The sequence below is a fragment of the Stegostoma tigrinum genome, chromosome 19 (assembly GCF_030684315.1).
Source record: "Stegostoma tigrinum isolate sSteTig4 chromosome 19, sSteTig4.hap1, whole genome shotgun sequence".
Classification (NCBI taxonomy): Eukaryota; Metazoa; Chordata; class Chondrichthyes; order Orectolobiformes; family Stegostomatidae; genus Stegostoma; species Stegostoma tigrinum.
Window position 1 is genome coordinate 12,430,843 of NC_081372.1, and position 26,898 is coordinate 12,457,740.

Below are 26,898 nucleotides of genomic sequence, written 5' to 3' on the forward strand. Positions count from 1 at the left end.
ACACTGCGTTATCTCTGACTCCAGCATCGCTGAGTGGGTGTGGAACGTGTTGTCTGAGGATCTTGGCTGAAGTCTAAGTGTCAGAAATCTTTGAATGAGATGATGCATTTTGCTTTCTATAAAAGAAAGAGCGCTGCGTGATTTATTAGTGGAAGGAGGTTCAGTTTTATGAAAACAGTAGATGAGTTGGGTGCAGCAAAGACGCAAATGAGGTTGATTTGACGTTGCTGCAATATCGCATCAACTCATTATCAAGGCTTTTAAAACTGATTTGTCATTTCTAGACGTCAAAACAAATGATCTGGAACGTAGAAGCCTTTAACACCTCAAAGCACTGCGCAGTAGGATGGATGCGTAGATGATTTAATGCTGACATCACAGTCACTCAGTTACTGATGGAATGGGGCAATGAAAATTTTAAAAATGATGTTTAATTGATTTCCTGATGAGAACAGATTATAGAATTATATGGTGAAGTATTTAAAATATTGACTGGGACAAAAGAAGCTGATTATGTTTCCAAGATTCCAAGAGCCACCGAATGAAACCGAAGAATAAAAACACACAGTGCTGGAGAAACTCCGCAGCGCTGGAAGTGAAACTAACATTTCAGATCCTACATGACTCTTCCTCAGACCTTCTTTGTTGTGAAGGAGAGTCATTTCGGAATCGAAATGTTAACTCTGCCTTTCCGCAGAAGCTGCCGGACCCACTGAGTTTCCGCAGCTCTTTCTGCTTTTACTTTAGATTTCCAGCATCTGCGGCATTTTTGCCGAGAGGCCTGGGCAGACCTCTTCAGCTGAGAGAGTTGTGAGGTTGTGGGATGCACCTTCCGTGGCTGAGGCGGGAAATAAGGGAAATGACCTTTTGAGGTCTTGTCGCGCAGTGGTAGTGTCAATTTCTCTGAGCCAGAAGGTCCAGCTTTAAGTCCCACTTCGGGAGGCAATGGCCACTGAGGCTTATCCCAGCGGGTCCCAAACAGGTAAATAATCGTTGTCTTGTTCTTTTAAGATAAGGATGGTGGAAGGGACATGGGAAGAGGGTGTGCCAGTGTGAAGAAGACCAATGAAGGCGTACACTGTTAGCCTTCATTGTGAGAGGATTTGAGTTATCTGAAGAAGGATATTCTTGCTTTAAGATGGAGTGCAGTGATTGTGGGACTAACTTATAAAGAGAGATTGGATCTCTTAAGACTATGTTCACTGGAGCTTACGAGAATGTTGGAGGACTCTCGGAGAAACCTATAAAATTCTAAAGGCTTAGACAGGGTCAGTGCAGGAAGGATGTTCCTGATGAGCCAGGTTGCCCAGACCAAGGGTCACAGTTTAATGATAGGCGGTTGCCCAATTAAGACTGAGATGAGGAGAAATGTCTTCATCCAGGGAGTGTGAGTCTCTGAAATTCTCTGGCACCGAAAGTGGTTGAAACCAGAACATTTAAGGCTTTTCAAGAAGGTGTTAGATGTCGTTGTCAGGTCTAAAAGGATCAAAAGGCAAGATGGAGAAAGCTGGAGCATGGTACTGAGTTGGATGATCAGCCATGATCATGTTGAATGGTGGGGCAGGTTCAGAGGGCTGACTGGCTCCTGTATTCTGTGTTTAAAGCTGTTTGCCCACGTGGAGAGTGAATGTTGACCCAGGCTGAAAGTAACTTTGCATTTGTATCCATCGTTCAGTCCTTTATGATCAGTTTTTCATGATAGGGAGTTTCAAAGATAGCTACCACTTCAGTATCCCATTAGGCTTTGATATGAATTCACATTTCTGTGTAGTTTCATGACTCTGATAGCAGGTGGCGCCAGTGTGCATTTTGTAGAGTTCCAGCGTTGTGCTCCATGTGCAGAAAATGATCCACTTCCTTAGCTGTCTGTGCCCTGTCTCTGCTTTCTCATTAATACCTCCTTCACCAGCTATGCCTGGTCATGCCAGCCTCAAGGGGGAGCTGATGGCCTCAGTTGCAGTAGCCCAGCAACCCTGGCTACACCTCTAGCAACTCAGTCTCCAGTGCCACTGCGGCAGCTGGTGGAATTTAAATTCCGTTCAAAAACCCAGAACTTAATGTTGGTTTCCATGATGGAGAAACCGTCCCCACCAACTTCACAACACTCGGCACCTTTCTCTGCAACCGCAGAAGGTGCTACACCTGCCCCCCCCCACCCCACCTCTGACCAAAGCACCAAACGCTCTTTCCAAATCCAGCAGGGATTCACCTGTACATCCTCTAACCTGGTCTACTGCATCCGTCGCTCTCGATGTGGCCTCCTCTACATCAGTGAGACCAAACCCAGACTCGGCGACTCCCAGATCATCTATGCTCTCTACACTATAACCAACAACACCTTCCAGTTGCCAACAATTTTAACTCCCCCTTCCACTCTCTGGGTGACATGTCCACCCTGGGCCGCCTCCAATGTCACAATGACGCCACCTGCAAACTGGAGGAGCAACACCTCATACTCCGCCTCAGGAGCCTACAGCCCGATGGCCTAAACATAGAATTCACCAGCTTTAAGAACTCCCCACCCCGGCCCATCCCAAGTCTGACCTCCCCCTCACCCCTGCCTCCTATCCATCCCACCCTTCCCCTGATCAGTCTCCACTACCCCTCCTAAAACCACCCATTACCAGCCCCACTCCCTTTTATTTCGAAGCCTGCTTTTCCCTCCCCAGCCCTGATGAAGGGTATAAACCCAAAGCATCAACTTCCCTGCTCCTCCGATGCTGCCTGACCTGCTGTGTTCCTCAGGCTCCGCACTGGTGTCTGTGACTCCAGCATTTGCAGTTCTTGCTGTTTCTTAACCTGCAGTTGTTACCTGGATTGCATGTAACTCCAGTCTCATGGCAATGTGGTTGACTCTTAGCTGCACGCCCCCCCCCCCCCGCCGAAATGGTCTAGCAGGCCACTCAGTTCAAGGGCAGTTCAGGATGAGCCTTGCCTCAGTGACGCCCACATCCCAAGAAAGAGTGAACTAATTTTTAAAAAACAAATTCCCATTCCTATTCCTGTACAGTCCTCCCTCAAATATTGCAATTCATTTCCCAATGATGGTGGAGTTGTTACCAAAATGAAGGGTAAGTAAACCCTTTAGGTTTGAGGTCAGGTGAAATTGCGTCACACAGAGTGGTGAACCTGTGGAATTCTCTACCACAGAAAATGTTTAAGACCAAAATATTGTGTTTTTGAGAAGGAGATAAATATAGCCCTTATGGCTAAAGGGATATTGGGGGAGGGGAGGATTAGAATATTGAGTTCCATGATCAGCTGACATCATATTGAATGGTAGAGCTGGCTTGAGGGGCCTGTTGGCCTACTCCTGACTGTATCTTCTGGCATTGGAGGTGACAAACTATCCTTTTCCAGCTTGAGATGGGGGAGATGAGCTTTTACTCTCTCTGCTGCCCATGACAGTTGTTTCTTCCAGGTCTGCATACAGTTAGCGCGTGGAGAACGTTGACTCTGGGTTTTAGATGCTAGCCCTGAGTGACGAGCATTGCCTCCCTTCAGGGGAAACACTAGGCAGAGGACAACTGACAGAATGCTGTAACATATTGCTCAGGTCAAAGCAAAGCGTGTCCGAGTTAAACTTCCCCATTCCTTTTGGTTGGAGAAGGGTCAGCCGTGTAGATTGGTCATCCAGTCTCGCATACATGTAAATTAACCGATGTGATGTGGGAGTGTCGGGAATGGTGTTGGTGGAAAATAGGGAGTGTGTGAATCCAGTTAAAACAACAGCTTCCGTCATTATCGGTAAAGCATTGTGGGTGTCGGACTTCCCCGTCTGAGGTGGGCTGCTCCACTCGGGGATCTGTAACGCCTTTGTTTCTGGCAACATGGCCGACAGTGGAAACTCAGCTCCGGGGCCTCTGCAGCTGGCAGGGCATGAGAGCTCCTCTCTCCTCCTCCTCCTCACCCCCCCCCAAAAAAAAACCACCACTTCCCTCAGCATTCACCAAGTGCCCAACCACTGGACAGCGTCCCCAGACGGACAGAGCTTTTCCAGTCTCTGCTTTCCACCCATGGGCTAAAGTGTGCCACCTTGTCTTGTTTTAACCATTCAGCATTGGGAGGCAATGGCCTGGTAGTAGTATCACTAGACTCTGTATCTAGAGCCCTGGATAATGTTTTGGTGATCTGGGTTTGAATCCCACCGTGACAGATGGTGCAACTTGAATTCAGTAGAAATCTGGACTTTTAAGAGTCTAATGATGACCACGAAACTCAGCAAAACCCATCTGGATCGCTAATGTCCTTTAGGGAAGGAAACTGCAATCCTTACCTAGTCGGGCCTACATGTAACTCCAGACCCACAACAATGTGGTTGCTTCTTAACTGCTGTCTGGGATGGGCAATAATGCTGTCCTAGCCAGTGATGCCCTCATCACATGAATGAAGGGGCAAAATGTCCCCCTGACACCACTGCCTCCATTATCTCCATGCCTCTCTTTTGTGTTTCACTTCAGCCCAGTTTTTGCAGCCTTATTGGGCAGATTGTGCTGACCTCTTTGAATTCGTTTGATTGCAGAGTTTTCTGGCAGTGAAGAGAATGTAGATGTCTCTAGAGATTTCCCACCGAAAAGATCCACATTCCCTTCGACCAGATCTTCCTCCTCTTACAAATATCCCTTCTCTCATAAATACACGTCCTTGCGCAGTTCTGACTCCGGATACTACATGGAAGGACTGAAATTTGACGGTTGGTGACGTGATTTTAATTTTCTCTCTGTCTCTCTCTCTCTCTCTTTCTCTCTCTCTCTCTCTTTTTCTATGTTTTCTCCGAAATAGTGTAATGTGTATTAAACAATGCTGGGGTAGAAAGAGGTGAGCATTTGTCGGGGAGGTGGTGGTGTAGTGGCTATGTCGCTCGACATGTGATCCAGAGATCTTCCAGGTGAATCCCCGAGGTACAGGGTTCAAATCCCATTGCGGCTGGTGGAATTAAAATACCGTTAATAACATTCAATTAGTAAAATCTGAAGCTGCGCATTAGTACTGGTTATGGTGTCTGTGAAACACTGATTAGTTGTTGTTAAAACAAACCCATCTGGGTTCACCAATGCCCTGTAGGGGAAGGAAATCTGCCACCTTTGTGTGGCTTACATGTTCCTCACAGCCATGTGGCTGACACATCATGGCCCTCTCAAATGGCCCAGCTCAGGGATAATTGAGGGTAGGTGATAATAGCCCATATCCCACAAAAGAGTAAATTTGTGTAGCAAAGTGTTTCGCAGTCCATGAGATTTTCTCAAACTGCATTCACAGTGAAAAGGGCAGACTGAAGCTGACTTGATAGAAACACTTTCCAATTGTCTGAAGTTCCATTGGGCAAACATGGGGGGAAATATAAACCAAAAGAACTGCGGATGCTGTAAATCGGGAACAAAAACAAAGTTGCTGGAAAAGCTCAGCAGGTCTGGCAGCATCTGTGGAGGAGAAAACAGAGTTAACGTTTCGGGTCCGGTGACCATTCCTCAGAACGGAGTTTTTGGACCAAAACATGCCTTTTCGTAGGGGTGGTTCAAGCTATAAATGTAAAATAATTAATAAAGCTAACATGAAATTAGAAGAAATATCTTGATGCAGTGAGTGGTTAGTGAGTGGGTTCGCTATCACGGGAGTAGCTGAGAAGATGCTTTTATGGGATGCCATGAGGGAGAATGGAACAGCATGTTGTATTGGTGAGGTTTGCTGAAGATTGATTAAAGGGGGAATCAAGTGAGGCATATTGCTGGCATAGGGTGGTATTCAGTGTAATGTAGAGAGATAGTCAGCTGTGTGTGTTATTGTGGGCCTGGATTTGAGGACTCAATGAGCATGCATGGGTAATTAAACTTAGTCATCTTGACATTTATATATGTACCATAATGGAAGTTTGATATAGTCTGCAGTTTCAGAGTAATGTCCGATTTGCCAGTTATGGAGGCGTAATTTTGTAGCCATCTACCAGGAGGTTTCAGTCTGATTTAGAGAGCGGTTACGGCCCAGCAGGCGCAAGCCCTATTGTGTTGTACTGGTTTCTTAAAAACTGCCCCGTATCATCTGGGACTACTGCTGTATACTTCACTGCTGCAGAGATTGCAGGTGGAACGACTGGAAAGACAGCTCCTGCATGACCAGCAGTGTCTGCACTTTCTGACAAGCTGCTGAGCTCAGCTGGGAATCCCAGCTCGGTTAGTGTGTGTGTGTGTGTGTGTGTGTGTGTGTGTGTGTGTGTGTGTGTGTGTGTGTGTGCGCCTTGATCAGTTTTCCCTATCACCTTTCATGTTGTTTCATACATTTTAAGGGGCGGGGAGTGGGTGATGTTTGCACGGCTCTTGCTTTGCAGTGGTAACCTCTACGCCAGAAGATTCAAGTTCGAATCCCATCTCAGCATGGGATAATGATAGAGGTGCCAGGTTAATTTTTGCTTCCCTCTTGCACCTTTTCATCTCAACCGCAGGCTGTCCCAGAGTTTTGCAGCAAACAAAATACTTTTTTAAGGAAACCCTTCTAAACCACATGCCTGCAATGAAGTAAATTATTGATTTTAAACCCGCCCTCTCATTGCTTATTTTTTGTGGTTCAACAGCACCCTTTTGGTGTTCTAAAACATGGGAGTGGCGGCAGTCAGGCAGGTGAATTATTGTCTCGTGTTTGGGGCAAGCAGTTGGGAATAAAAATAGAGTTAGAGTTGCTTGAGGCCACCTTAAATATCACTGAAGATCAGAATCCAGGGAGATCGAAATCTGTGGAATATTTGCAAATCTTAAACAACATCTTCAGGTCTAAGTCCAGTCTGGATCAATAAGTAAGCACCCATGTCTTAAACCCTGGAACATACCTGGAATAGTTAATGATTGGAAGAGAGCTTGGTTTGGGGGTGGGTGATGGAGAGAAGGTGACGGGAAGGTGGCCACTGTCAGGAGGAATGGGAATTATTCATCAAAACTTGACTGTTTCTCAAGACTGAACGACGTCTAGCTACTTTGTCACAACTTTGTCACCAATGACTCACAGATATGTGAAGTTAGTGGAGAAACATGAGCTGAGATGCTCCACAGATACTGGCCTCTGATGGCCAAATGGTTGCTTTTTAAAATTAATTCACGGGATGAAGGCATCGCTGGCTTGTTCAGCAGATATTGCCTGTCCCTAATTGCCCAGACGGCAGTTAAGAATCATCCACATTGCTGTGTGTCTGGAGTCACATGTAGGCCAGACCAGGTAAGGATGGTAGTTTCCTTCCCTGAAGGACATGAGTGAAACAGATGGGTTTTTCTGACAGTTGACAATAGATTCACGCTCATCACTAGATTCTTAGTTCCAGATGTTTATTGAATTCATATCCCACCATCTACCATGGTGGGATTCCAACCAGGTCTCCAGAATGTGACATGGGTCTCTGGATTAACAGTCCAGCGCTAATACCAGAAGGTTCTGAAAGAGGAGCAGGAGGTGAAGGAGCATGGAGGGGTTTGTGAGGCAGGAGGTGTTCCAGAGAGCGTGGTGGGTTGGAGGAAGAAGAGGAGGAGGTGGTGGAGGAGGAATTCCAGAGAGTGGGAGCCAACGGGGAGGGTGGGAAGGAAGAGAAATTCCAGACAGTGGGAGCTGGGAAGACAAGCAGACTGTAAAAGGGGAGGCAAGAGTGCAGAGGAAGTTGTGCAGGTGAAGAAATTGCATTCGCCCAGTTATATCATGTGTGAATGCACAAGAGCTGAACTAAGATATGCAAGTCCTGTAACACTACAACAGAGCAAAGCATCTGTTTAGAGACTATACGCATACACTGAGGGATCTTATTTTCTCAATTCACACTTTACGTACCAGTGTTTAGCTTCCACGTTTTTGCAAAAGGCTTGCAAACCACTTGCAGTCAGCGATGTAGAGCCCGCTCTCTCTCACACGCCATGCATTTTTTCACCTTTGCGAATGAACTGGGTGCTTTCCCTGATGTTTGTGAGCGTGCGCGTGTGAGACCATTCGGTCTGACAGCCATACTCGTGTGTCAGATATTTCAGATGATGACCCAACAAGCGACTCTTCAACGGACAGTCTGCTGTGGAGCGAAGACGAGTACAATCAGGACGTGGATGTGACCACTAACCCCGATGAGACCGGCGATGGGGACGACAGCCAATCAGAAATTGTACGCTGTGTCTGTGAGGTGGAGGAAGAGAATGAGTTCATGATTCAGGTATTGGTAAAATATTAGAAGACAAGTGAACCCAATCATAAAAATTTACAACCATAATAATTCAGAGCACCAGAGGACATACAATTTTAACAAATTTCTTTAAACAGAAAGTACTGGAAGGTGAATGAGAGAAGTTTTTTTTTGCTGGGGTGATTTGTTTCAATCTAGAATCCACAGCCTAAGAGACCATAAGAGGTGGGAACAGGAGTAGGCCATTTGGCCCCTTCGGACCTGGTCCACCATTCGCTTGGATCCTGGCTGATCCGACATTCCCCACTGTCCACTTTCGTGTCCTTTCCCCATAACCCTTGATTGCCCGACTGAGCAAGAGTCTATCTGTCTCAGGAGGGAAGTTTAAACCAATAATATGAACAGAAAAAGATACTGGCGGTTAAGTACCCAATAGATTGAAACTTGTAGATCTTTGGGGAAAAGAGCTGGGAGCAGGGACTAATTGGATAACTCTCGCAAAGACCAGCACATTTCTGATGGGCTGTATGGATGACTTTGCTGTATAATATTCAGTCCTCTCAAAAGTGTCAGACTGGGTAGACTTCATACAGTTTATTTCATGTTTGTTACATTGAGCGCTGCCAAATCCCACATTAATGCTGTATCCCTTTGTGGTACAAGAGCACATGTCCCAAGTTCCTCCCAGAGTCACTGATCTTACCCTCCTCTTTGGCAGTGTGAGGATTGCTTGTGCTGGCAACATGGAGTCTGCATGGGCCTACTGGAGGACAGTGTGCCCGAAACCTATACTTGTTACATCTGCCGTGACCCACCAGGTGAGTACTGGCCAGATAAGAACGTGAAAACAGTATGCCTTATGTATTACATTGCTCAGTGTGGTGCCTATAGTTTTCTGGGAAAGGCAGTCAGTAAAGTGCGATAATCCGACTGCATTCTCGTAATCCCGAGGCTCACGGTGGCGATCTGAACACATTTTTTGTTTCAGATCCCACTGTGATGCCCACATCCCATGAACAAAATTCTTAAAAAGCCATAAGTCAACAATAATGTTACGGAGATAGTAGGAACTGCTGATGCTGGAGAATCTGAGAGAACAAGGTGTAGAGCTGGATGAACACAGCAGGCAGAGCAGGAAAACTGAAGTTTCGGGCCGAGACCCTTCTTCATACTCATTTCCTGCTCGGCCTGCTGAGTTCATCTAGCTGTACACCTTGTTATCTCAGTCAACAATAATGGTTGTGTTCAGCTGGTGTGGAGGCACAGGTCGAGGATCAAGAAAATTCCTATTCAAGTAGAACATAGAACAATACAGTGCAGAACAGGCCCTTCGGCCCTCGATGTTGCGCCAACCTGTGACCTAATCTAAACCCATCCCCCTACACTATCCCATCATCATCCATATGCTTATCCAAGGACTGTTTAAATGCCCCTAATGTGGTTGAGTTAACTACGTCGGCAGGCAGGGCGTTCCACGGCCTTTCCACTCTCTGAGTAAAGAGCCTGCCTCTGACATCTGTCTTAAATCTATCACCCCTCAGTTTACAACGATGCCACCTCGTACAAGTCAACGTCATTATCCTACGAAAAAGGCTCTCGCTGTCCATCCTATTTAATCCTCTGATCATGTTGTATGTCTCTATTAAATCCCCTCTTAGCCTTCTTCTCTCCAACGAGAACAGACCCAAGTCCTTCAGCCTTTCCTCATAAGACCTTCGCTCGAGACCAGGCAACATCCTGGTAAATCTCCTCTGCATCTTTTCCAATATGTCCACATCCTTCCTGTAATGGGGCGACCAGGACTGCACTCAATAAAGTAATGTGGCACAATCCTACACGTTCACCAGAGTACAGTTTGTTTTCTGTTGTTCACTCGTGGGCACCACTGGTCAGCCAGTCTTTTTAACCTGTGCCTAGCAGAAAGTGGCGGAGATCTGCTTTCTTGAAATGCTGCAGCCCATGTGCTGTAATTAGACCCACAGCGCCCTGAGGGAGGGAATTCGAGGACTTTGACCCAGCGACACTAAAAGAACGGCAAAATATTTCCAAGCCAGGATGCTGCATGACTTAGAGGGTAACTTACAGGTTGTGGTGTTCCTATGTATCTGCTCCCTTGTCCTTCTAGATGGTAGTGTCATGTGTTTGGAAGGTGCTGTCTAAGGAGACTTGGTGAATTGCTGTAGTGTGTCATGTAGACCGTGTACACTGCTGCTTCTGAGTGTTGATGGTGGAAGGAGTGACTTTTTTTTCTGGATGTGATGCCAGTTAAGCGTGCTGCTTTGGTGTCAAGTTTTTCTAGTGTTTGTGGAGCTGCACTGATCTGGACAAGTGGGGAGTATTCCATCGCATCCTGACTTGTGCCTTGTGGGTGGTGATTGAGGAGTCACTTACTTCCTGTGGCATTCCTAATTCTTGTAGCCACTGCATTTGTGTGACCAGCCCAGCTCAGTTTTCAGTCAATGGTAACCCTCAGGACATTGATTGTGTGGGATTCAGCCATGATAATACCTTCGAACATCAAGAGATGATGTTTAGGCTCTGTCTGGTTGGGGATAGTAGTTGCTTGGCATTTGTGTGGCATGCATGTCACTTGCCATTTATCTACCCAAACCTGGAAATTGGTCTAGGCCTTGATGCATTTGGTCATGAACTGTTTCAGTGTCTGAGGAGCAGCGAATGATACTGAACATCTGACCTCACAATAATGGGAAGGTCATCAATGAAGCAGCTGAAGGTAGTTGGCCATGGGACTACCCTGAGGAATTCCAGACCCACTGAGCCACAGATAATGGTGTGACCCACTAGTGACACTAATGGAATTGAGTGGAAACTCTACATTCAACTTCTGTGTTACTTACATGAGAGTGGAAAATGTTTAGCTCTTAGCCTTCAGTGATTTTTATTTTTTTGACAAGTGCCAATTGATTGATGTGCTTTTTCTTCTGTAGATCAGCGTTTGAGCTCCAGATACTGGTACGACAAGGAATGGCTAAGCAGTGGTCACATGCACGGCCTGACCTTTCTAAAAGAGAATTATTCCCATCAGAACAGTGGGAAGATAGTTTCGACACACCAGCTATTGGGGGATGTCCACAAGCTGATCAAGGTGCTACATGGGCTGCAGCTAAAGATATACATCCTGCAGTAAGTCAGAGTGCTGATGGCTAGTACATTTTCATTGAAAGGTCAACACATTAGTGGGTTGCACCAGCCAACAATAGGTCAGGTGTTTATAGTCCCAGGTATTTATCTACGGTGCCTCTCCTTACACCAACAAGATGGGAAAAGTGCCACATCATAATTATGTGTCACCTTGTTGAGAGAGAGTTTGTTGGTGTGGAAATGGTTTGGGATGTCAGGGGGAGGGTGGTGGGGAGATGGAGTCTTCAAAGTGTTCTGACTTCATGCTGCAGACTGAGTTTGGAGACTTGGCAGTCGTTCAACCTGAGCCCGGACGGGCTGTTGGAGACTGGAGGAGGGAACGTTTTCCTTTTTACAGATTCTGGAGTGGTGTGCTTTTATTATCGGGCAGTGTTTGTGATGTTTTTGTGTCATCAGAGGTCCTGAGACTGTCTGATGGATCATTGGTGCATCAGTGCTCCTTTTAAGTATGTGACTTCTAATTATTCTTCCTCCAAAGAAAATAACAGAATCGTGCTCTGGAAACAAGTTATTTCAAACGGTCCATGTGTGAAACTAGGCTTTGAGATGTATAAATCTTATCAAGGGTCTTGCTGCTGTGACCTTTCTGAGTCATTGAATGTGAAAGTGATTTCTCCCATAGGGTGTACACCTGCTGGGCTCAGTGTTATTCCATGATGGAATACCGATGGAAACTCTTCTCGAGGGGAGCTAGGGACAGGCAGTAAATGGTCCAGCCATCTATGAGTGAATAAAACCAAACCTCGCGGTGACAGCACTGCATATAAATCTGGTTGCCGTGCAAAGGGAAGGATGTTACTAACGGGAAAGGGTGCAAAAGAAGGGTTACAAGGATGTTAGACTAGAAGGTTTGGGTTATAAGGAAATGTTAAGTAGGCTGGGACATTTTCTTCACCCTGCAGTGTAAATGGCTTAGGGGCGCCCTGTTCAAAGTTTATAAAACCATGATGAACATAGACAGATAGTGTGAATAGCCATGGCAGAGAGTCCAAAACTAGGGATAATGGGAACTGCAGATGCTGCAGAATCCAAGATAACAAAGTGTGGAGCTGGATGAACACAGCAGGCCAAGCAGCATCCCAGGAGCACAAAAGCTGACGTTTCGGGCCTAGACCCTTCATCCTCTCTGATGAAGGGTGTAGGCCCGAAACGTCAGCTTTTGTGCTCCTGAGATGCTGCTTGGCCTGCTGTGTTCGTCCAGCTTCACACTTTGTTATCTAAAACTAGGGATACAGGTTTAAGGGGAGAGGGGAAAGATTTAAAAGGGACTTAAGGGGCAGAGGGCAGTGTGTATGTGGAATGAGCTGCCAGAGGAAGTGGTGGAGGCTGTGGTACAATTATTACATTTGAACAGTTACGTGGATGGGAAATGTTGTGAGGAACATGGGCTAAATGCAGGCCAATGGGACTGGTTCCATTGAGGAAATCTGGTCGGCATGGACAAGTGTGGACCGAGAGTCTGTCTCTGTGGTGTGTGATTCTATGTAATACTGGAGGAGGGAGGGGATCTCTGCTGCCACGTGGAGAGCTGGCAAGGCCCAGACTCTTGCCCCCTTTTCGAAATGACTCGCCTTAATCACTCCTTCGACTACACCTGCTGAACGCGCCAGTCAAGAGCCCTGGAGAACGATTGACTGAAATCTGCAGTAAAAATACCGACACCAGTGTTTGTAGGCCAAGTGATGGAAATGTGATTTGTGTTTGTAGGCCAAGTGATGGAAATGGAAGCCTTCCGATTCTCCAGCTTAGATGCTGCTGCTAATATTTGCAGGTTTCACTTACAAATTAAAGATGTTCTTAAAGGCAAGAGAAGCTGTAGTAAAATTCTGACTTTCATTGTTCTAGCTGTTTATTTTTAAATGCAGTTGCCACCTTTCTTCTAAACCCAAGGCAAATACACATGGAGCTTGGATCATTGCTTGAAGTTTTGTTCATCTTTTAAGTTGTTGAATTAGTTAACTCATTTCTACACCTTAAGATAAAGTTGGACAGTTTATAGAGAAATTCAAACTGCACTGTCATAGCCCCAGGACATCACAGCTGATGTTCATTAGAACAATGCTCAGGTCCAACGATGTTCAGATACATTGTCAGTCAATGAACTTTCCTCCATCGTAAAGTCATAAGTGGGAATATTTAATGATGATTGCTCGATGTTCAGAACTATTCACTATTCCTCATACTGAAACAGCCCATGTCATATGCAGTAGAACCTGGAGAACATTCAGGCTTGGGCTGATAAGTGATACTAATGTGGGCAATGACTGTCTCCACCAAAAGAGAGTCTAATTGCTTCCCATTGACATTCAGCGGCCTTACCCTTGTTGAATTGTGCAGTTTACTATTGACCAGAAATTGAACTGGAGTCACCAAATAAATACTGTCGTTACAAGAGCAGGGCAGAGCCAAGGAATTCTGCAAAGAGTAACTTGCCTCCTGTTTCCCCAATGTGAGGCACAATTTGGGAGTGAGATGGAATGCTGATCACTTCCCAAATCGATTCAACAACGCTCAAGAAACTTGACGCCATCCAGGATAAAGCAGCCTATTTTCTCCGTTCACCATAAATATTTCCTGCACTACTGGCACACAGGATTGTATTGTGTACTAGAGACACTGCAACAGCTCACCAAGTCTGTTTAACATCTTCCAAACTCATGACCCCACCTACTTAGAAGGACAAAGGGAGCGAACTCCTGGACAGCTTATGTGGGTCATAGGGGATGGATCTGGGTGGGATGCTCCAAGGATCGGTATGGACTCGTTGGGCCAAAGGGTCTGTTTCCACACTGTAGGGATTCTGAGATTTTGTGTCATGGCAGACGGAAGCGAAAGGGGCAGCAGTGGGTCATTCCAGGGGAAATGGGTTCTACCTCCCCAGGCGGTACTCAGTGCTGCCATTGGGGATGCAGTGGTGACAGCTGGTACAACATCTACCCGGGATGGAGGGGGTGCCAGGCAGAGGGACAGGAGTATCGGGCAGGGACAGAGGTCATAGATACTGGTGTTGCCCCTGGCCTGGGTCTCTCCAGATCCAGGACCTGTGCATTCTGGTCCCAGCACCAGCACAATGGGCTCCTTAGTGCCTGGAACCCCAGTTACTGGGCTCTGGCCATGGGATGGGTGTCAACATACTGCCAAGGTTGGGGATCCAAAGAGCAGTCATATTGGACTCGAGAGATGAACTCTGTTTCTCTCTCCACTAATACTACCAGACCTGCTGAGTTTCTCCATTGCATTGTTTTTACTGTTACCGTACAGCAAATATAGTTTTATTCATAATTAAAACCAAAGAAACTGCGGATGTTGTAAATCAGGTTTGAAAACAGAAGTTGCTGGAAAAGCTCAGCAGGCCTGGCAGCATCTGTAAAGAAAAAAAAATCAGAGTTAATATTTCGGGTTGGGTGATCCTTCCTCTGAACTGATGGTATCTGGGAAAATGTTGGTTTATATGCAGGAGGTAGGGAGGGGGTGCTGTAGGGAGTAAAGCAATTCACAGAACATCTACGTTCTGCTTGCAAAAATGCCCCTGAGCTACCTGTTGCCTGCCACCCTGATCCCTAGCCAACATCACTGTCTCTGGCTTGCTGCAGTGTTCCAGCGAACCTCAGCACAAGCTGGAAAAACAGCTTCTTCATTTCTGAAAAAAGATCTAGACCTGAAACGTCAGCTTTCCTGCTCCTCTGATGCTGCTTGGCCGGCTGTGTTCATCCAGCTCTACACCTTGTTATCTCAGATTCTCCAGCGTCTGCAGTTCCTACTGTCTCTGAAAAAAACAACACCTCTTGAAAAGGTCTAGGCCCGAAACGTCAGCTTTTGTGCTCCTGAGATGCTGCTTGGCCTGCTGTGTTCATCCAGCCTCACACTTTGATATCTCAGATTTTCCAGCATCTGCAGTTCCCATTATCTCTGATACAATTTTCCCAGCTACCATCAGTTCTGAGGAAGGGTGACAGATCAGAAATGTTAACTCTGATTTTTTTTCTTCACAGATGCTGCCAGACTTGCAGATCTTTTCCAGCAACTTCTGTTTTTGTTCACAGTTTTATTCATTCATGGAATGAGGGCGTCGCGGAGCCAGTATTTATTGCCCATTCCTAATAACCCAGCACACAGTTAAGAGTGAACCGCATTGCTCTGGGTTTGAAATCACATTCCTTCCCTTAATGACACAGGTTTTTTCTGACAACGAACAATGGTTTTGTGGTCATCATTAGAGCCTAACTTCCAAATTCTTTATTGAATCCAATTCCTACCATCTGTCATGGTGGGATTCGAACCTGGGTAATGGATTAACAGTCCAGTGCCTAATGGTATGCACTGTATTGTTGTACAGAGATAGTATACTTGTGTAACCCCGCTATGTGTCACAGAAGTTGCTTAGTTTGTAAATGCCCTGTGACAGTGGCTCTGTGACTAAACCTTCTTCCCTCAGCTGAAGAAGAATTTTATTTGAATGATGGCAAGAACGACGAGGAGGAGTGTGTAGTCAGCTTTTCTTAAGAGGTGTGTGTGTGTGTGTGTGTGTGTCTATGTGTCTACAAGAGAGCCAAGGGCCCAGAGAATGCCCCTCTCGCTCTCAGGGTATCTGTTGAGGCTCTCCCCACCTCTTGTGCCAAACCGTGGAAGCGTTCCTGGTGGGCCCACCCTCTGTAAAGTGGCATCCTCAGTGATTACCCCTCAGGGGTTGGATGCCATGTGAACTGGGAGAGGGGACTGCACCATTGCAGATGGTGAGACTGAGGCAGAGCAATTTTCAACCCCCCCTGCCCCCCGGCGATCAGGAAGCTGCGCACATCCTGAGCCTGTTGACTTTACCCACTTTGTGGGCTGATGGCCTGTTCTCTGTCTCCCCAACTCCAACCAGGAATAAAGACCAACCGGATCTGAAGCTGTGGTGCAAGCCCTGGCGAATCTCCTCGACGGCCTTCGAGAAGCTGAGGGAAAGGCAGAGCGCGCCCAGCGAGGACAGCAACAGCGGGGCCAGTGCCAGCACACCATGCAGGGCACAGAACGGCACAGCTGAGCAGCAGAACAGAGCTCCCATGATCGAAGAGTCCTACATCACCAACGAGCACTGTTACCAGAAGCCTCGGGCCTATTACCCTGCGGCAGAGCAGAGGCTGGTGGTGGAGACCCGCAACTCTGCGCTGGACGAGGGGATCGGCAGGATGAGGGAGAACGGAGACGAAACTCTGGCGGAGAGGTTCGGGCGGAATTTCGATGACGACTCGGGAAAGCCTGACCTCGAGGTTCGCCGAGAGCAAGCCAGTTCCTGCAAGGTTAGTCATTCCACTTCTGAAAAGGTCACCACCTGAGTGGGTCACTGCAGCCAGCAATAGGACAGGTGTTTAATGTCCCGAGTATTTATCTGCTGTACTTCTCCCAACACCAACAAGATGGGAAATGTACCAGAGCAGAATTACGTGTCCCTTTGTTGAGTGAGCGATGGTGTTGGAGGTGTGGGCTGCTAAGGAATCTTCTCATTGTGTAACTGTATTGGGCTGAATGGCCTGCTTCTATTCTGTACATTCCACCTTAGCGAGAGCAGTACAGTATTGGAGGGTGTCCAATATGACCTGTGTACAGCTTCAGTTGGGGATGTGGGCAGAGGTTGGTGGTGAGCGAGGACTGCTGTCTGTATTTTCTGACCTCCCCCTCGTGGATAGCTGTGTATCAGGAATTCCCAAATCATTGATCACAGCTCCTCGCCCCCAGTTTGGGTTAAGAGACCAGCGATCAGAGCCATGAGGTCCACAACAGCAGTGCAGATGAGACTTGACAGCTTGGGGATCGGTTCCCATCAGCATCTTGCCTTTTTGCTAGTACATGTGATTCGCTGTGAAGGAATTTTAGCCTGGTCGCTGTCCCCAAGAGCGTAGAGAATAGGTAGATTTCTGGGATAGTAGGAACGGCCGATGCTGGAGAATCTGAGATAACAAGGTGTAGAGCTGGATGAACACAGCGGACCGAGCAGCATCAGAGGAGCAGGAAAGCTGATGTTTCGGGTCTGGACCCTTCTTCAGAAAATCAGAAAATTCAGATTTGTGGGTTTGTGCCTGCACCTTTTGCTGTGGGAACTCCGGGAGTTCTACCAGACTGACCCACTGTGGGAAAGGGTTTGGGAACCTCTGTACTTTATTGTAGCAAGGACTGGTTCCCCCTCACACAGCCCCCCCCCCTCTGTATTGTCGGATCTCCCTCCGGGAATGTTTTCACCGAGTGTCGTCTGCCTTCTCTCAGGTCCGTGGCAGCAGTGGTGATACATCTCCTGAGGCAGAAGCAGAGAAGGAAAGCCGTGAGCTGAAGCAAGGTGAGAACGAAGGGTCCAGTGACCCCCAGTTGCAGTGGCAGGTCAACTTACTGACACACGTCGAGTCATTGCAGGACGAGGTCTGCCATCGCATGGACTTCATTGAGAAAGAGCTGGACGGTAAATGGTGGCATTTGTCTGTTCCTGTGTTTCCTTTGTGGGGCTTTAGGGTCTTTGACATCATACCCAACAATGATGCTCCATCAGAGACTAACCTGATGGATACATGATCCCCATTCGTACAAGAGCTAGACCATGCTGAGTTAATGTTTGTCAGTGGGGTAGGTGCAGGGGCAGTAATGCGTTGGAAGATGTGGGAGAGGAACTTGCATAATGTTTGGTAATGACCTGGACTCGCTGCTTATGGGGCTGTTGGAGGTCAGGACCGTGAATAATAGCAAAAGGAAATGTCAGGGCTTTTCAAGGGATATAAACTTTGCGGGCCTACGGAGAGAGAGGATTGGATTAGGCTACACTGCAGAGTTGACGTGGACTGGGTGAGCCGAGTGTTGTGCTATGTTGTGAAGACTTCAGAACAAATGCATGGGATAGGAAATATGCTGAAAGCATTCACAGAGCCTTCCATTGCAATTGTGGAAGTTTTGTTGAGAAGACAAGGTGATTAAATAGAAAAAGCCCAAAAGTGCTTAACCAAAGTATGTAGGAGCAGATTTAAGCTATTTGGCCCATCGAGTCTGCTCCAGCATTTGATCGTGGCTGATAGATTTCTCAACCCCATTCTCCGCCTTTCTGTTTGTAACCCTGGATGCCCTTATTAATCAAGAACCTCTCTACCTCTGCCTTAAAGATACTCAATGACTTGGGTCTCATAACCTGCTGTAGCAATGAGTTCCTCAGATTCCACTCTCTGGCTGAAGAAATTCCTCCTCATCCCCATTCCAAAGAGTTACCCCTTCATTCTGAACTGTATTCCCAGGTCCTATTGAGCTGAAATGTAGAGGAATAGAGTATGGTAGGCAGGAAGGTATTGTGCACCTTCCATGGGTTACAATCAGAATATTGTATCCAGTGAGGACTTCACGAACACAGGGATAATGTTAAATGCCTGTAACAACAGCAAGATCACTTCCCCTCCTGCACCCCTCACCCCACCCCACAAACACCACCACTACTGAACCTGCCTGCAGCCTGTGACATGATGACTGTATGATCTTCCAGCACTTTTGATCTGCGAGATCCAGAAGGGTCTTGACAAGGCAGCAACGGTGAGAGGTTGTTTCCCCCCTGAGTTGGAGAATGTAGACCATAGAGGCACGATCTCAGGTTAGGCAGTTGATCATTTCTGACTAAGTTGAGGAGTCTACCTATGTGGCACAGAAGGGAAGGGAGGAGAATAGGAGAGCAATTGTAGTGGGGGATTCAATAGTTAGAGGCACAGACAGGCAGTTCTGTGAATGTGAATGAGACGAACGGATGGTTGCGAATGTTGCCTCCATGCTGTCTCGGATCGTGTCTTCAAGATCCTTAAGGGGGAAGCAGAGCAACCAGCAGTCATGGTACACATCAGTACCAATGACACAGGGGGAGAAAGGACAGAGAATGTGAAAAACGAGTACAGGGAGTTAGGTTGGAAGCTGAAGTCCAGGACAAACAGGGTAGTTATCTCTGGATTACTACCAGTGCTGCGTGATAACGAGGTAAGAAATAGGGAGAGAGTGCAGCTAAACACATGACCACAGGGCTGGTGTGGGAGGGAGGGCCTCCATTATGTGGATAATTGGAGCACATTCGGGGGAAGGTGGGAACTGTACAGTAAGGACGGGTTGCACCTGAACTGGAAGAGCACAGATATCCTGGGAGGGAGGTTTGCTCGGGCTGTATGGAATGGCAGGGGGTGAGGAACTGGATTTGTAATTCAGAGGATGAGGTATTCAGGCTTCCAACAGACACAACAGGGAGTGGGGTTGTTAATAAAGAAACGCGGTGGATGGAGCGTAATTGTGGAAACAGGGACAGTTTGAGGTGTGAATACTTCAATGCTAGAAGTATCAGAAATAAGGGGGATGAACTTAGAGCATGGGTCAGTACTTGGAACTACGATGTTGTGGCCATTACAGAAACTTGAATAACTCAGGGACAGGAATGATTGTTGGAAGTTCTGGGATTGCGATGCTTTAAAAGAAATAGGGAGGGTGGTAAAAGGCGGGGAATTGGCATTGCTAGTCAGGGCTGGTATAGCAGCTTCTGAAATGCAGTTCGAGAATGATATGTTCACAGAGTCAATTGGGTTGAGATCAGGAGCAAGAAAAGAGCAGCCACTTTCGGGTTTTTTTTTTACAGACCCCCTAAGAGTCGCAGAGAAGCGGGGCAGCGGATTGGGAGGCAGATACTGGAAAGGTGCAGAAATCACAGGGTTGTAGTCATGGGTCACTTAAACTTTCCAAATATTGATTAGAAATGTTGTGGTTGTATTAGTTTAGATGGAGCGGATTTTGTCTTGTGCATTCAGGAAGGATTCCTGACACAGTATGTAGATAGACCAACACGAGGAGAGGTCACTTTGGATTTGGTGCTTGGCATTGAACCCAGCCAAGTGTTAGACCTGTTGGTAGGGGAGCATTTTGGCAGTAGAGATCATAACTCTGTTACTTTTACAATAGTCATGGAAAAGGATAGGTACATACAGCAGGGTAAGGTTTATAATTGGGGGGAGGGTAATTATAATTCTGTTAGGCAGGAACTGGGTAACATACAATGGGAACAGATGCTGTCAGCGAAGAGCACTATGGAAATATGGAGATTGTTTAAGGAATGCATGCTGTGTGTGCTCGATATGTTTGTCCCTAGCAGGCAGGGAAGACGTGGCCAAGTGAGGGAGCCTTGGGTCTCAAGAGAGGTCGAATGTCTGGTTAAGAGGAAGAAGGATGCTTTTATAAGATTTAGGAAACAAGGATCGGAAAAGGCTGTGGAGGGTTACAAGTTAGCCAGGGAGGGACTGAAGAAAGGGCTTAGGAGAGCTATAAAGGGACATGAAGAAAACCTTGGCAGGTAGGATCAGGTAAAATGGCAAGTCTTTTTACATGTACGTGAGGAGTAAGAGAGTGATCAGAGAGAGGGTAGGGCCGATCAAAGATTGTAAAGGGAATTTGTGCATGGAGCCTAAAGAGATAGGAGAGGTCCTTAATGAATATTTTTCTTCGGTATTCTCAACTGAGAGGGACCTAGTTGTAGAGGAGGGCAGTGTGAAACAGGCTGGTTGGCTAGAGGAGGTGGATGTTAGTAAGGAAGATGTGCTAGGAATTTTGAGGAACTTGAAGATAGATAAGTCCCCCAGGCCTGATGGGATTTCTCCAAGGATTCTATGGGAAGCGAGGGAAGAGATCGCAGGGCCTTTGGAAATGATCTGTTTGTTCTCACTGTCCATGGGTAGAGCATCAGAAGACTGGAGAGAGGCAAACTTCATTTCCTTGTTCAAAAAAGAGAATAGGGATAACCCCAGAAATTACAGGCCAGTTAGTCTTACGTCAGTGGTCGGCAAATTATTGGAAAGGGCTCTGAGAGATAGGATTTATGATCACTTGGATAGGCATGGTTTGATTCGTGATAGTTAGCATGGATTTGTGAGGTGTCGATCATGCCTCACAAAACTTATTGAATTCTTTGAAGAGGTGACCAAACATGTGGATGAAGGTAGAGCAGTGGATGTGGTATACATGGATTTAAGTAAGGTGCTTGATAAGGTTCCCTGTGGTAGACTCATGCAGAAAGTAAGGAGGCATAGCATAGGGGGAAATGGGATAGATTGGATTCAGAATTGGCTGAACCTTAGAAGACAAAGGGTGGTAGTTGCCAGAAAATGCTGCAGCTGTACAAAACTCTGGTGCAGCCGCACTTGGAGTATTGCGTACAGTTCTGGTCACTGCATTATAAGAAGGATGTGGAAGCTTTGGAAAGGGTGCAGAGGAGATTAACTAGGATGTTGCATGTATGGAGGGAAGGTCTTACGAGGAAAGGCTGAGGGACTTGAGGCTGCTTTCATTAGAGAGAAGAACGTTGAGAGGTGACTTAATTGAAACATATAAAATAATGAGGGTTAGCTAGGGTGGACAGGGAGAGCCTTTTTCCTAGGTTGGTGACGGCGAGCACGAGGGGGCATAGCTTTAAATTGAGGGGTGAATGAAATAGGACAGATGTCAGAGGTAGTTTCTTTACTCAGAGTAGTAAGGGAATGGAACGCTTTGCCTGCAACGGTAGTAGATTCGCCAACTTTAGGCACATTGAAGTCGTCATTGGATAAGCATATGGACGTACATGGAATAGTGTAGATTAGATGGGCTTCAGATTGGTATGACAGGTCGGCACAACATCGAGGGTCTCAGGGCCTGTACTGTGCTGTAATGTTCAGTGTTCTATAAAATATTCAGCATGGTGCTCAGTTATGAGTGGGTGTACCACAAGGATCTGTTCTGCGTCCCCTTCTGTTGTGATTTTTGTAAATGATTTGGATGAAGCAGTGGAAGGGTGGATTAGCAAGTTCGCGGATGATATGATGTTGGGTCGAGTTGTGGATAGTGTGGAGGGCTGTTCTAGGTTACAAAGGGACATTGATAGATGCAGAGCTGGGCTGACAAGTGGCAGATGGAGTTTAACTCTGAAAAGTGTGAGGTGATTCATTTTGGAAGGACAAACTTGAAAGCAGAATGCAGGGTTAGCGGAAAGATTCTTGACAGTGTGGAGGAGCAGAGGGATCTTGGGGTTCATGTCCACAGTTCCCTGAAAGCTGCCACCCAGGTGGATAGAGTTGTACAGAAGGCGTATGGTGTGTTAGCTTTCGTTGATAGAGGGATTGAGTTCAAGAGCCGTGAAGTTATGCTTCAGCTATACAAAAGCCTGGTTCAGCCACGTGTGGAGTATTGTGTCCAGTTCTGGTCGCCTCATTACAGGAAAGATGTGGAAACGTTGGAAAAGGTGCAGAGGAAATTTACGAGGATATTGCCTGGAATGGAGAGAAGGTCTTACGAGGAAAGGTTGAGAGAGCCTAGGGCTTTCCCCTTTAGAGCGACGAAGGATGAGAGGTGACTTGATAGAGGTGTACAAAATGATTAGAGGTACAGATAGAGTGGACAGCCAGAGACCTTTTCCTAGGGTGGAGGTAGCTATTACGAGGGGGCATAGTGTTAAAGTGAGTGGAGGTAGACATGGGGAGACGTCAGAAGTAGGTTCTTTACTCAGAGAGTGGTCGGGGCGTGGAATGCATTGCCGGAGAGGGGAGTGGAGTCAGCCTCATTAGGGGCATTTAAGCGGCTATTAGATAGGTGTATGGAGGATAGTATAAGGTAGGGATGGAGGTTAGATAGACCTTACTTAGGTTGAGGGTAAAAGTTCAGCACGGCATCGTGGGCGAAGGGTTGTACTGTTCTATGTTCGAAATTGCCTCACTGAGGACTGTCTACCCTACAGGGCTGTCCCTGTAGCATTATTGTGTGTACATAAGGTTGCATGTATTTCAGTGTCTTAGAATGGAAAAATTTGTAAAGTGAGCAGAAAACTGGAGTTGAAGCACGAGGTGAGCTGTGATGATATTGAGCAGGTTCGATGGGCCGAGTGATCTACTGCTGCTCCTAATTCTTATGTTGAACCCCTAAGCTGCTGAGTTGTGTGAAGAATGCAAGTCGTTGTGTTGAACTGGCATGGGTGGGCCCTATACTGTGGCATTGAACATGTGGGTTGAATGATATGTTTCCATACTGCAGGTCGTCAGTGGCACATTTATCGATGACCTATTTTGTCTTTGCTTTTAAAGGCATCGTTTAAATCATTCAGCAGCAGATAATATTCAAAAATACTTTGAATGTTTTGATTTGTGATTTCACACACAGTGGCCTGGGTACAGATTATTAATCTGTAATAACTTTGGCCATGTGTTGAAGTTACTCCCACCTCTCCTTTTGGGTAGTAAAAGTGTAGAGGTGGATGAAGTAGTCTGCATTTGAATAGTGTGTGTGTTTGGGAGCTGCTTTTGGAGCTGCCTCTGGGGAGCGTGGATGGAACTGTAGAAGGAAATTTGCGAGCTGGTGCACAGCTTTGTCACAAGTAATTGAGTGGCTCAGTGATTAGCGCTGCGGCTGCCTCACAGCACCTGGGACCTGCGTTCGATTCCACCCTCGGGTGACTGTCTGTGTGAAGTTTTCACTTTCCTCCTGCAGTACAAAGGTGCACAGCTTAGGCTGAATTGGCCATGGGTAATTGCCCTGTAGTGTCCAGGGATGTGCAGAAATGGGAAATGCAGGGTTACGGGATGGATCTGAGTGGGATGCTGTTCAGAGGGTCACTGTGGCTTCATTGGCCCCTATGATAATGCTGTTTTCTCCCTGCTCTGGTTCCTAGTTCTCGAGAGTTGGTTGGACTATTCTGGTGAGCTGGAGCCACCTGACCCACTAACCCGACTGCCTCAGCTCAAGCACCGGATGAAGCAGCTCCTCACGGACCTGGGCAAAGTGCAGCAGATCGCCTCCTGCTGTCCTGTGTGAGATAAATCAGACACCCAAAAGGATCATTGACCACGGGGACGTTGTGGCAAGGTCGGACCTTAAACCACAGAAACAGTGTGGACAGAAGTACCTGGGTGTATGTGACTGGGCCAGTCCCAGGCTGTTTTGATCGGGGTGGGGGGGAGCCGGTTACAGAATGATGAGAGGAAGCCCCTCCCCCTGCAGACTTGACCGCGAGCCTCCGTTCTCGTGAACCTGAATCCATCATCTGTCTTCTGCTTGCTTTCGCTCTCTGAGAACACTGCAGTGTTTCAGGAAGTCAAGTTACCATCGGGACATTTTAGAGAGTGCGTTCTTTTTCAAGAACGAGAAGAAAAATTGCTAAGAATTATTGGTGTATTTAAAGTTTCCACGTTGACACCTTTGTCGTTTTTTTTTTCTGTTGAAGGAAAGAAATGTTCCCGTTTTTCAGGTAGAGGCAGTGTGGCCATTCTGAGCACTAACTAGGAGAGTTTTCTGAGCTGGTTCTGCAGAGCTATTGCATGCACCAGCTGGGACTGACTACGTTGCCTTGGAGTTGTTCACGCAATCTGTAATTGTTAATTTGATCCGTAGAGGGCTGCAAAGTTTTTGACTCTATCCATTACAAAAAAAGTAATAGTTTTTTTTCCCCCCAGTTTGCATCAGTTCCATCGTGGTCGGGGGAGGTTTTAAATCTGACAGCTTCTGCTCGATGTTAATGTGGTGGAAATGAATGGGTTTTCACTGAACCGAACCGTCTTCCATTGTGTATGTCGGGGCTGGGGGGGAAAGGGAGGGAGTCACGGCTAAAACTCTCGATGTTTTGCTGATGGTGTTTCTTCCCTAATGTTCTGCCCAAACCAGGCAGTTGACCTCCCAAAACCCCCCACCCCTCCTTAATAGGTGGGATGATGCAAAGCTACGCAAGGAGTGAGTCCATTATAGCAGTACACAGAGAGTATATATATGAATGTACGGTCAGATCAGTGCAGAGGAATATGGTAACAGGCGAAGGCCATTCAGCCTGCCCTGGAGCCTGCTCCGCACCATTGTATGTCCAGTTGGCGTTGATCTGTACCCTAACACGGCATCCCCACCTTTGGGCGTGTAAGCCTTGCCTAATAAAAATTTGACGACACGTTAGTGAACTACTGCACAAGCTGGCAATCTGAATAAAAGCAAATGTTGCTGGAAGTACCCTGCAGATCAGGCAGCATCGATAGAGAGAGAGAGCAGCAGAATTGACATTTCATATAGGTGGCCTTTTAATCAGACCTGAATCTATTAGAAGTCATGTTGATCTTCTGTTTTAGTTTCAATCCATAATGAGATTGGCAGTGGGTTTTCCCAGGAAAGGGATGCATGTCTTTTTGTTTTGCAGATGCTGGCTGAACAATACGTACCCACAAATCATACCATCTTTTAATTCTTTGCAGATCTCTAACATTTTAATTTGAGTGCTGCAGTCCTGGCATTTGGAACTGGCTTAACTGGCGGTGGCTGAGAAATGATTGCCAACTCAGGGCCATGGAGAGGGGTGCGGGCAAGGGGTGCAGAAGTGGGGTGCGGAAGGGGTTGCGGGAAAGGACGCTGACCTTGGAGCAAATGACTGCTCCAGCCTCTTCCCTGCTCTGTTAAATTCCACAGAACTGCCTTCCTGAACACACACACGCCCTCTTCTCTCTGCCCCCCCACCTCTCTACCCCCCTTCCCCTCCCCCACCTACACCCCCTTTCCCCCTTCTCGACCTCCCCACACCCTCTCTCCACACTCTCCCTTCCGCCCCTCTCTTCCCTCCCTCCCCCCTCCCTTCCCTCCCTCCCCCTCTCCTCGCGTTCTCTCTTGCTCCCCCCCCTTCGCGTTCTCTCTTCCCCCCCCTTCGCGTTCTCTCTTCCCCCCCCTTCGCGTTCTCTCTTCCCCCCCCTTCGCGTTCTCTCTTCCCCCCCTTCGCGTTCTCTCTTCCCCCCCCTTCGCGTTCTCTCTTCCCCCCCCTTCGCGTTCTCTCTTCCCCCCCCTTCGCGTTCTCTCTTCCCCCCCCTTCGCGTTCTCTCTTCCCCCCCCTTCGCGTTCTCTCTTCCCCCCCCTTCGCGTTCTCTCTTCCCCCCCCTTCGCGTTCTCTCTTCCCCCCCCTTCGCGTTCTCTCTTCCCCCCCCTTCGCGTTCTCTCTTCCCCCCCCTTCGCGTTCTCTCTTCCCCCGTCTTCGCGTTCTCTCTTCCCCCGTCTTCGCGTTCTCTCTTCCCCCGTCTTCGCGTTCTTTCTTCCCCCCTCTTCGCGTTCTCCCTTCGCCCCCCTTCTCGTTCTCTCTTCACCCTCCCTTCTCGTTCTCTCTTCGCCCCCCTTCGCGTTCTCTCTTCGCCACCCCTTCGCGTTCTCTCTTCGCCACCCCTTCGCGTTCTCTCTTCGCCACCCCTTCGCGTTCTCTCTTCGCCCCCCCTTCGCGTTCTCTCTTCGCCCCCCCTTCGCGTTCTCTCTTCGCCCCCCCCTTCGCGTTCTCTCTTCGCCCCCCCTTCGCGTTCTCTCTTCGCCCCCCCTTCGCGTTCTCTCTTCGCCCCCCCCTTCGCGTTCTCTCTTCGCCCCCCCTTCGCGTTCTCTCTTCGCCCCCCCTTCGCGTTCTCTCTTCGCCCCACCTTCGCGTTCTCTCTTGCCCCCCTTCGCGTTCTCTCTCCCCTCCCCCCTCTCTCCCCTCCCCCCTCTCTCCCCTCCCCCCTCTCTCCCCTCCCCCCTCTCTCCCCTCCCCCCTCTCTTCGCGTTCTCTCTTCCCTCCCCCCTCTCTTCGCGTTCTCTCTTCCCTCCCCCCTCTCTTCGCGTTC

General features: G+C 47.6%; 1 protein-coding gene across 4 annotated transcripts in view; it reads left to right on the forward strand.

Annotated features, from left to right (window-relative positions):
* The window catches only part of LOC125461638 (PHD finger protein 20-like), a 69,106-nt gene extending 43,293 nt beyond the window's left edge, over positions 1-25,813 (forward strand). For all 4 annotated transcript variants that reach the window (XM_059652740.1, XM_048550588.2, XM_059652741.1 and 1 more), the window contains 7 exons: positions 4,523-4,693; positions 7,986-8,170; positions 8,859-8,958; positions 11,089-11,284; positions 16,170-16,584; positions 17,546-17,735; positions 23,964-25,813. In XM_059652740.1, coding sequence (XP_059508723.1) covers positions 4,523-4,693; positions 7,986-8,170; positions 8,859-8,958; positions 11,089-11,284; positions 16,170-16,584; positions 17,546-17,735; positions 23,964-24,106 — 1,400 coding nt within the window. In that variant the 3' untranslated portion in view covers positions 24,107-25,813. The remainder of the gene's footprint in view (positions 1-4,522; positions 4,694-7,985; positions 8,171-8,858; positions 8,959-11,088; positions 11,285-16,169; positions 16,585-17,545; positions 17,736-23,963) is intronic.
* Positions 25,814-26,898: the final 1,085 nt, after the last annotated feature.